The sequence below is a fragment of the Penicillium maclennaniae genome (assembly GCF_028827695.1).
Source record: "Penicillium maclennaniae strain IBT 15551 chromosome Unknown utg000003l:1.0-5670915.0:1.0-5674809.0, whole genome shotgun sequence".
Classification (NCBI taxonomy): domain Eukaryota; kingdom Fungi; phylum Ascomycota; class Eurotiomycetes; order Eurotiales; family Aspergillaceae; genus Penicillium; species Penicillium maclennaniae.
The window spans coordinates 1,935,844-1,946,376 of NW_026623215.1; the positions used below are offsets into that span (position 1 = coordinate 1,935,844).

The following is a 10,533-nucleotide window of genomic DNA, read 5'->3' on the forward strand; positions in this document are numbered from 1 at the left end:
AGAGATGTGTGTTGGTAAAGACCCGGGCTTGGTCAAATTACATCTAACAAAGTCTAGAATTCGCAGCCATTCTTCAAGTTGCAAAACGTTGTTATGGAAATTATGTATGAGTGAGAATGTTTTTAATTACACTCGTGATGACCAGACTAATATACAAAATTCACTTTAAGCGAGGACGACGTATCAAGAAAAATTTTGAGCACCAAAAAACACCGTCATAAATGCCCATTTACGCCACCAGAGACACCATTGCGGAAAAAAAATCATGCACTTTCTTCCACGCCCTCCGCAGAAATCTGCAATGCAGTCTTATCAGCACTGAGAGAGACACGAGCAGTCTGGCCAGAGGTGATCTCGCCGCGAATGATCTTGTCAGCTAAGCGGTTTCCAATCTCCTTGGCGATCAACCGGTTGAGAGGGCGTGCGCCAAACTTGGGATCATAGCCCTTCTCACAGAGCCAGTCCTTGATCTCGTCATCCACCTTCAAAGTCATCCGGCGGTCGTCAAGGCGTCCCTGAAGTTCCCTGATTCTGATGTCGACAATGTCACGCAAGGCCTCACGAGAGAGGCGCTTGAATATGATAAACTCATCAATGCGGTTCAGGAACTCGGGCGGGTAGGAAGCCTGAACAACGTCCATGACAGCCTGTTTGATGTCGGGTGGGACCTCAGATGTGCCATCATCCTTGTAGGCATGCAGAGGGTCAGCACCGACCAGAATGTCGGCTCCGAGATTCGAGGTCAAAACAATCAAGGTATTTCTAAAGTCAACCTTGTGGCCTTGAGCATCCGTAAGGAAGCCGTCATCGAGGACCTGGAGAAGCAATGCGGAAATATCACGATGGGCCTTCTCGAATTCATCGAAAAGAAGCACGGCATATGGCTTGCGCCTGACTGCTTCAGTAAGTTGACCAGCATCATCATAACCAACGTATCCAGCGGGAGACCCGATCAGACGACTGATAGTGTGCTTCTCCTGGAATTCACTCATGTCAAAGCGTACGACTGCAGACTCAGTGGAGAAAAGGAATTCGGCCATTTTCTTGCAAAGCTCGGTCTTTCCGACACCAGTCGGTCCAAGGAACATGAACGAGGCCAGCGGGCGATTCTCACCGCTGAGACCCGCCCTCTGCATGCGCACCGCATCGGCAACAGCAGAGAGCGCCTCGTCCTGGCCACGAACAGACTTGCGAAGAGTGTCCTCCATGTGGATGAGCTTCTCGACCTCACCAGCCATGAGCTTATTGATCGGAATTCCGGTGGTTCGAGAAACTACATTGCCAATATCATCGGCAGTGACAGAGTCGTGGATCAGAGATTGGTGGTCTGCATCTTGCTCTGCTCCCTCCTTGGGCAACTTGGCCTCGAGTTCAGGAATGGTGGAGTATCTGAGCTCACCAGCCTTGGCGAAATTGCCTTCACGCTGAGCCTGCTCAAGCTGGAATCTTGCAAGTTCCAAATCCTCCTTGGTACGCTTGATCCCGTCAATCTCGGCCTTCTCCTTTTCCCAAACCTCGGTCAATTTTGCGACCTCATCTTGCTTGACCTTCAGGTCTTCTTGGAGTTTGTCCCTTCGTTCGCGACTGCTCACGTCGGTTTCCTTACGAAGAGACTCGAGCTCGATTTGGATAGTGGTAATCTCCCGCTCGAGTTCGCGAATTGTATCAGGCTTGGATTCTTGCTGAAGGCGAAGTGCGGAAGCGGCTTCATCCACCAGGTCAATGGCCTTGTCGGGGAGGAAACGGTCGGTGATGTAGCGATTGCTATATGTGGCTGCGGCAACCAGGGCACCATCCGTAATTCGAACACCGTGGTGGACTTCATATTTGTTCTTGATACCACGGAGAATAGAGATTGTCGAGGCAACAGACGGTTCATTGACAAGGATAGGTTGGAAACGGCGGGCGAGAGCAACATCCTTCTCAATCAATCGATATTCGTTCAGAGTCGTAGCCCCGCAACATTGAAGCTCACCTCTGGACAAGGCAGGCTTCAACAGGTTACTGGCATCAATACTACCTCGGCCTTGCCCAGTCCTAGCAGAGTGTGAAGCTCGTCAATGAAGAGAATGACCCCGCCCTGCGCATCTTCAACTTCTTTTAGAACCTTCTTGAGACGTTCCTCGAAGTCACCGCGGAACTTGGCACCTGCAATCAGTGAGCCCAAGTCCAGTGAAATCACGCGCTTGTTTTTGATGCTCTCGGGAACATCGCCTTGCACAATGCGCTGGGCCAGGCCTTCCAATACTGCAGTTTTACCAGTTCCAGCCGCACCAATCAGCACGGGGTTATTCTTAGTACGTCGCGACAGAATTTGAATAGTCCGATGTATCTCAGCATCTCTTCCAATGACCGGGTCCAGCTTGCCAGCTTTAGCTTTGTCCGTCAGGTTCACACCGTATAGCTCCAGGGCGGGCTTTTCTTCCCCGCCACCCATGTCCATGCGATGAGTACCACCGGGAGGGTGAGGTCGGCCGGAGGCATAATGGCGAATCGCGGGGACGGGCACGAGTCTTGTCGCCGGCGCAAGGGAAGCCGAAGTCTGGGGGAGTCGGGGTGATCTAGCTGTAAGTGAACGTATGGTAGGCGTGTGGGGACGCCACAGCCGACGTGAAACAAGAGAGAGTCTAGCTGCCATTGTGACTTGTGATGCACGAGGAGGGCAGCCGCATGTGCTTTAATACTTGAAGGGCGGCAGCATCGCGAGGATTCTCGAAAGCTCCACCGAGAAGACGTTGAGTGGCGGAAGCAGGTCGAAGCTCCGCCTGTCGCTGGACCCAGCTCCGTCACCACTCAGGTCACATGACACCACGCTAATAAACCGAAAAAAAAATGTTTTACCCCTCGCCCACTTTGTTTTCCCCCCCCCCTTATCTTCCTCTTTCTCCCAACCTTCACTCCCTCACATTCACAATGGGTTTCACTGACTTCGTCTCTGACGCCGGCCTGACTCGTAAGCTTCGCCTCGGCTTTTGTCTTTGACATCAAGAACTGACTTGGACCCCTCAGTGGCCAACAACTTCCTGGCCACCCGCAGCTACATCGTTGGGTAAGAGACCACCCCCTTTTTTTCCGAAATTGTGTTTTTCCTTATCTCGCCTTGCTTTTATGATGAGAAAAATTGGTCCGTGTTTAGGAGGCGGATTAAGACCCCGCTATAAGACTACATCCAATTGCGAGAAATCGCGTCTCTGATCTTGACTTGCAAACTTTGCGCATTTGTCCATGCCTTTTTTTGGGACTCAAGTACTGACTGTACTATAGCAACGCTCCCTCCCAGGCCGATGTTGTGAGCTTCAAGGCCTTCAACGGCGCTCCCGACGCTGCCAAGTACCCCCACGTTGCCCGCTGGTACAAGCACATTGCCTCCTACGAGGCTGAGTTCTCCACCCTCCCCGGTGATGCCTCCGCTGCTTTCACTACCTACGGCCCCGAGTCCACCGAGCTCCCGTCCAACCCCAAGGACAAGCCCGAGGATGATGATGAGGAGGATCTCTTCGGTTCCGACTCCGAGGAGGAGGATGCCGCCGTTGTTGCGGAGCGCAACAAGCGTCTCGAGGATTACAAGGCCAAGAAGGCCGCTAAGGGCCCCAAGCCCGCTGCCAAGTCCCTTGTTACTCTCGAGGTGAAGCCCTGGGGTATGTGATTTCTTTGCCTTGGTTCGATTGAATGCTTGCTAAACTTACATTACAGATGATGAGACCGATCTTGCCCAGATGGAGGCCAACGTCCGCGCCATTGAGCAGGATGGTCTGGTCTGGGGTGCTTCCAAGCTTGTTGCCGTCGGTTTCGGTATCAAGAAGCTGCAGATCAACCTTGTCGTTGAGGACGAGAAGGTCTCCACTGATGAGCTCCAGCAGCGCATTGAGGAGGACGAGGACCACGTCCAGTCCACTGACATTGCTGCCATGCAGAAGCTTTAAATCATGCTTACTGTATGAAGTGGATGGCGTGATGAAATTTTTTTGATGTGTTAGGACCTGATTACGACCTAGAACCCGGCCGGACAGTGGCTAGGGATGATGAAAAATAAAAAATTTTCACGACCATATTGTTTATCTTCTGTATCGTAGTCCTGACTGTAAACCGTGCCTTCGATATATAAACCCGAGGAAGCCCCTCACGGCTAGCGGACCCCGCGATGCGGGTTGAATTGGCCACGTCAGAAGCTACCTTGGGAGCATGTGGAAGTTTCATTGGTTCCAAGGATCGATAGTGTTCTTCCCAAATTCAATGCCGGGTGAGGGCGCATCATTGCGAATATCGAGGACGTCGAAGCTTGTAAATTGTAAGATTTGCGAATAATGCTGGGTACTCATGCTAACGAATCAATGCTCAAATCTTGCCTATTCATCCTCGTCAATACCTGGGTTCCTTCCACTACGTATGATTGAGTGATTGCCCTATGGTTCGATATATGTTTCGGGTTTCCAGCAGCTTTCCCGAAGAGTGGCTCACTGCTGTTGAATCTCAAATCGAAAAGCATTCAGATTCAGAACGGCAGAACATATCACGTTAGATGTAATAAATTATTACAAAAACACAGGGCAAGATTGCCAAAATGAACACTGAGTCCATTTACCCCAGTATCTCTGTTAGGAAAGGCGCGATTACCTAAGCACTCAAGCGGGACATTGCCCAAGCACGGTGTTCGAGCTGCCGCAGCCATCTCGACTCAAGACGGGCTACTCCAGCAAAGTCAGAGCTCCCGACACTCACAAATTCGCAGCGGTCTCTTGTCCCAACCGCTCTACACACGGGGGAGATACATATAACCTCTCACAACGCAAACTCGGATCTCAAAACGACCACCTCACCACCGTCACCATGAGCTTCCTCTCACGCCTGGTAACACTATTCGGCCTGGTCCTGCTGGCTCATGCGTACGTCTTTACAAACCTACCCCATCTGATCCCCCCATCGTACAACCACTGATAAGATCCGCAGAGGCTACTCCGCCCACGAACATACTGTCCTATTCAATAACACCCGCCTCGCCCTGCCGCAGGATATTGTTGTGGAAACCCTCATCGCCGTAGTCATTGTTTCAGTCGGACTAGTTCTTGGTGCGGACAAATTGAAGCCGATTAGCTGGCGCGACTGGGCAGGTCAGATTGAGCAGAACGGCGGTGCGCGAAACCCGTATCTAGGCTTGGAGGAGCGATATGGATTCTGGGATATTCGGGTGAGTTTGTCCTTGCCTTTGTCTTTCCTTCATTTGCGGGTACTTTGGAGCCTGGTTTCCCGAGGAATAAGTTTCCCTGGGGGAAGACCCTGTACCAGGATCAAATGGCCATGGCATCGCCACGGAGATCGACGCGAAGCTAATACTCATTTATCTTTCGCAGGCTAAGCGGAAGGAATTTTCGGACTGGATGCGCGGCCAGGATATGTTGGTTAAGGAGTGAGAATTGATGATTGATGTGGGAACGCCGCCAAAAATGTGGTGCAGTGAAATTTGTATAATATGCATTGCTGCGAAGAATCTCAATGGATACTTGAAGATTGGCGTTTGTAATGGTTTCGAAGTGCGTGGCCCTGAAGCTGCAGCTTCAACTTGATTGCATTCAAAGTCCATTTTGGTGTAGACTGGAATCCATGTGACTCGGTTATATGAGCCGGGAGATCTACAGTGCAGACAACGGTCGAAGTCCAGGTTCACGCGGGTAAAGGAGACTCGAGCCCGGAAGGCGACGAGGTGCATCTGCAGAGAGCAGAGCTTATTTTCGCGGCTCATGACCTAGACGCCTTGGTATTGCCACCCGGCATTTGGGTGAACTATGTGTACGACCCCGATTTCAACGGTTGCATCAAGGACGCGTTGCCCGTCTCACAGACTTAGCCACAGAGAAACCGTTGCCTGCACTCAAGGTTTACACTACCAAGACGACAGAACGTAGTCTAGACCGGAATGGGTGTGGCTATGTATGAAACACGATTTCTGAGGGCAACGGATTTCTACGAGCAGGACCACGCCTGAACTTGTCAGGGGGCGCAGGCTCATATTATTTGTTCTAGGTCATACTATCAGGATTTCTGCATGCAGGATATAGTCCTCTGGCCAAATTGGCTCGATATGTGTACCTGTGGTTTACTTGCCTGGCAAGTAAGAAGACCCGCCGGTGCCTTTCCCGTGTTTCGATCTGCGCAAGTCTGGACCGTTGATTTTGTTTTGTTTTGTTTTGTTTTTTTTTAGTTGTCGTGGTGGATTCCAGGTGGAACTATGCCTTGTGAGAAGGGCAAAGTGGAATTGAATCTGTTCGGGAAAGGTCTCGCAAACATCAAGCAGATCATTCCCGTCCTGTGTGGGCTAGTGTGGGCACATAGTACGATGATGCATCATGTCTCACACGGACCACTCCACTCGAGCTGCTCGCGGGTCTCATGTGAGCGCCACTGAGAGGGGGAATGGGTGTGAGGCCTTGGAGGACGGCGCAGAGCTTTTACCTTGTCTATGAGCAATGAGCGACCATGGTTGACGACTGTACATAGATTTCTTGGCCTCGACGCGGTCTGCCAAGAGATTCGGGCTTCTGGGGGAAGTGTCAGCTCTTCCCTGTCCAACTTCGAGCAGGAGGCGCCTAAGGTGCCTAGGGTGTCTATGGTTTCTATGGTGTCTATGGTACTTGGGGTAGGATTGAGGGGTCCGAGGGTGCTGCCACTTCCTGGATGGTTCCACGCTCTTCTATCGCAAAAGGTCGCCAAAAACCATGGCAGTGGCACTGTGGGGCAGATACTAAGGGAGTCGTGTCTCGACAAAGACAATTATCGCCGGGGCTTACGTCTCCCAGATGCACGGGAGCTGGTGCGACCCCCCCCAAAATAGAAGAGCGCCACTCGAGCTGCAGGTTCAGGTTCAGGTTCAACGCGCTAGATCGGCCAGTCCGCACGGTGACTGGACCACAGCCGATACCCTTGTCCCGTTCCAGGGTTGATGGCGTCTTCCAAGGTAAGAGATATAAGACAAGTCCAAACACCCTGTCACCCTAGACAACCGTACAATCATAAACTCTTCTTTTCTCTTCTCTCTTCTTCTCCTCTCCACACTCTCTTCTCCGCACATCTATATCTACATCGACATCGGCATCTACATCCCACATCCTACCCAACTCAACACCATCACAATGCGTTTCTCAATCGTCTTCACTGCCGCTGCGCTCGCTCTTGGCGCCTCCGCCGAGGTCAGTTTCACTCCCAACACCTGGTGTTGTCATGGTCAATGTTTTCAGCTGGACACTAACGCGTGCGAATAGACCTCATCCGTCAACTACCTCACTGAGACCAACTCTCTGGGTGTTGTCACTGGCCAGCCCACTGTTGTGACCTCTCAGCCCACTGTTGTCACCTCTCAGCCTACTGTTGTGACTTCGCAGCCCGCTGTTGTCACTTCCCAGGAACCTGCCGCCTCTATCCCCGCTGGTCTCACTTCTCCCGTTGTCACTCCCGTGACTGTCAGCGGTAGCAAGACCCTCGTCACCTCGGTCAAGTCCACTGGCACTGCCACTACTACTGGCACAACCACCGAGACTACTGAGACCACTTCCACTTCCACTTCTACTTCTACTTCTACTTCTACTTCTACTTCTACTTCCACGCAGTCCGGCTCCAGCTCCTCCAGCTCCTCCAGCTCGTCCGGTGCTGCCAGCTCCACCTCTACTGGCGGCGCTGCCATGGCCACTGCTGGTCTCGGCATGTTCGCTGGTGCTGCCCTGGCTGTTCTCGCTCTGTAAAGCAGCAGCCTATGACCATGTCCTCGCCTTGGCGACTGGGATCCCGGATCTGCAAAGACCTTGATGGGGCAACAGTCGTCAACGCGACGTTGACTGGTTGAAGGGATACAGATCGATCTGATCTTGGGATGAGGGACGCGAACATGTAGCGATTTTATTTTCTGGACTTTCCTTGTTGATTCTTATTCTTTTATTACATTAATCACGGTCACGGGGGACTTGTAATTGATCATTGCTGGGACGTGATACAGGAGGCGCACCCGTTGTTCAATGGAGTCCTGATGCTCAGTCTAATGCTCAGTCTAATGCTCATGATTAGTCTAATTCTTGGCAAATAGTAAATACATCGTCGAATAATGGCCACTCCTTGAATATAAACTAGTTCCGACGCCGTCTTGCCCTTCTCTGTACGTGCTCCCAGATCACAGTCTTATGTGTGTGTAAAAATCATAGATGTGAGTAATCGCATCTCAAAAGAGATGATTCAAATTGCCTCGAAAAAAGTAAACAAAGCGCATTGGGCTCATGTCAGGGGCAATCACGAAGCAAATGTGATCTATCAAGGAAGTCACCCCGAAAAGGAAATGTAATGAGCGACGCGCTTCGCGTTGCGAACGCGTCACCGCTTTGGGACTAGTGGCACTAAACAGCCGGTCGACGAAGTAACCGGCTGTTTTGCTTCAATCCAACCATCAACATCCACTATGGTGAGTTCCAGGTTCTCCAGCTAGCGTTTTGAAGATACTTATGAGATGCAGCCTTCCAATCTGCGTCGACTCGCGGCAGACCATGCCGCCCTGCACAGCGACAAGCTCCCACCGTATTACCTGTTGCCACCTGATGATGGTCGCTTCGCTGCGGCCGACGATCTGTCGCAGTTGACGGTCCTTCTGACCGGTCCGACCGGTACACCCTACTCCCAGGGCCTCTGGCGACTCCATCTCAAGATACCCGAGGACTACCCGAAAAGTCCGCCCAAGGCGACGTTCCGAACCCGCATTTGGCACCCCAATGTGGAGGAGATGACGGGCGCAGTGTGCGTAGACACATTGAAGAGGGACTGGGAGTCCAAATTGACCCTTCGCGACGTACTCATTGTGAGTTTCCAAACCCAACCTACCGCCCGAACGCTGTTCTAATCGTCGTCAGACCATCTCCTGCCTCCTTATCAATCCCAATCCCGACTCCGCCCTCAACGCATCAGCAGGAACCCTCCTCCGAGAAGAATTCAATGCCTTTTCCCACCAAGCCAAACTGATGACCTCAATCCACGCCCCCATACCCCACGAGCTCGAAGGGTCCGTTTTAGAAGCCAAACACAGAGGCGAAGACCCGAGTTCAATACGCCACGAGGAAGCACCGACCTTGCAGCGCTCCCACAGACAAAAACGCCATCACCCAGGCACAGTCAAGAAAACCATCAATTCAATACCGTCAGAAGATACAATGAGCGACAGCGAGAATGAAGACCCAAGCAAAGAAAATGACCCGTCTCTCTCCTCAACGCCAGTCCGCCTCATACCCCCAAGCCCACGCAAAGCACTTGGCAAACGCCCCCTCTCCGTCCTTACAATGCCATATCCCGACGACCCTGACGTGGACATGATGCTCATTGACTCCGATTCAGAACATGAGCGGGATCTACCAAAGAGCTCTTCTGAGCAAAACATCTGTGCAAACACCCGCACACGCTCGTCCTCGCCACAGCGCAAGTCTCCGAAGTTGGCGCCCAGTAAAGGCAATGCTTCTCGACTCCGTGACGATCTTCAGATTTACGAGGACGTTCCAGATCGTACGCTGATGGACTTCTCGCACCGTTTGAGCGGTGACGGAAAAGAGAACCGCGCTACAGGTGGGACCAAAGGTATTGAATTGCAGGGCAAAATTACATCCAACGCTCTTGCTCAGACGCCCGGACTATCAGTGAAATCATCCTTGAATTCAAACCCGTCGCGCATTTCGAAAAAGGTCGTCGGTGGTCTGCGGAAAACACCTGTATCGAAGGCTAAGCCGCGCATCGGAGTTCGACGACTCTAACGATTCGATGGGAATTATTCGATGTGATTCTTGTAATTCTGGGTCCGATTGCGTTTTCGGTGTCTTTGTTACTCTATATTTCGATACCCCCTTCTTTCTCTTTCTCTTTCTTTAATAATATATTGCATGAGTTGGACTGGTTGCATGGGATGGATATTACTGGTGAGGATGGTTTTCATAATGGAGTTACGGTGCTTGAATAATGCATACTACACACGTACCAGATGCCCAGCACTCGAGACAGAGCCGCTTCAGATTCCCTTAGGTTCAAAATTGAACCACGAGCGGCAGCTCCGAGGTTCCAAGATTGGACCCGTAGAGAGGTTCATGCTGAGGTCTAGCAGCGACAAACTCAAGTACGTAGAAAAGAATACATTCATAGGTCCAGGCCTCCAAAATTAAAAACCCAACGAAAGGATTGAGTCACTGAACCAATTGCAGTGTGCGTCCAGCACATGATCAATGCCAGCGACTTTCGAAGTTTACAAAAGTCAACCATTCTTCTCAGTCTACGCTCTCTTCTTAAATCTTTGAGATTTCTATAGAAAGTCGCATCCCAGTCTCTTTCAATCCTTGACCTTTTGCGAAATGGACAAAAGGAGACTGTATCGTCTGGTAATTGCTGCGAGTGAAATTTATTTCCTTGATCGGACCAGGCAAGGCACTATCAACCATGGGAATGATTCAAACTTCGACATTGTATACCAGACACCAGTCCTCAAGTCTCATCGCAGTTCTCATGTATGGGTCCAATAATTTTGCGTGC

The 10,533-nt window shown here is 51.3% G+C and overlaps 5 protein-coding genes across 5 annotated transcripts; 4 read left to right on the forward strand and 1 right to left on the reverse strand.

Moving 5' to 3' along the window:
- Positions 1 to 263: 263 nt before the first annotated feature.
- On the reverse strand, positions 264 to 2,638 carry hsp78 (chaperone ATPase HSP78; the record flags this gene model as incomplete). Its single annotated transcript, XM_056964487.1, has 2 exons — positions 264 to 1,991; positions 2,021 to 2,638. 2 exons carry the CDS (start codon positions 2,636 to 2,638, stop codon positions 264 to 266), a joined length of 2,346 nt encoding a protein of 781 aa, XP_056824440.1.
- Positions 2,639 to 2,913: 275 nt separating this feature from the next.
- N7477_002825 (translation elongation factor 1 subunit beta) lies at positions 2,914 to 3,923 on the forward strand (the record flags this gene model as incomplete). Its single annotated transcript, XM_056964488.1, has 4 exons — positions 2,914 to 2,953; positions 3,010 to 3,049; positions 3,265 to 3,638; positions 3,694 to 3,923. The coding sequence occupies 4 exons, from the start codon at positions 2,914 to 2,916 to the stop codon at positions 3,921 to 3,923; spliced, it is 684 nt and encodes a 227-aa protein (XP_056824441.1).
- A 904-nt stretch (positions 3,924 to 4,827) lies between these two features.
- Positions 4,828 to 5,408, forward strand: N7477_002826 (membrane magnesium transporter family protein; the record flags this gene model as incomplete). The annotated part of the gene is made up of 3 exons (XM_056964489.1): positions 4,828 to 4,883; positions 4,948 to 5,185; positions 5,349 to 5,408. The coding sequence occupies 3 exons, from the start codon at positions 4,828 to 4,830 to the stop codon at positions 5,406 to 5,408; spliced, it is 354 nt and encodes a 117-aa protein (XP_056824442.1).
- A 1,716-nt stretch (positions 5,409 to 7,124) lies between these two features.
- On the forward strand, positions 7,125 to 7,730 carry N7477_002827 (putative GPI anchored protein; the record flags this gene model as incomplete). The annotated part of the gene is made up of 3 exons (XM_056964490.1): positions 7,125 to 7,181; positions 7,254 to 7,481; positions 7,599 to 7,730. 3 exons carry the CDS (start codon positions 7,125 to 7,127, stop codon positions 7,728 to 7,730), a joined length of 417 nt encoding a protein of 138 aa, XP_056824443.1.
- Positions 7,731 to 8,434: 704 nt separating this feature from the next.
- N7477_002828 (putative ubiquitin conjugating enzyme E2) lies at positions 8,435 to 9,767 on the forward strand (the record flags this gene model as incomplete). The annotated part of the gene is made up of 3 exons (XM_056964491.1): positions 8,435 to 8,437; positions 8,489 to 8,827; positions 8,880 to 9,767. 3 exons carry the CDS (start codon positions 8,435 to 8,437, stop codon positions 9,765 to 9,767), a joined length of 1,230 nt encoding a protein of 409 aa, XP_056824444.1.
- Positions 9,768 to 10,533: the final 766 nt, after the last annotated feature.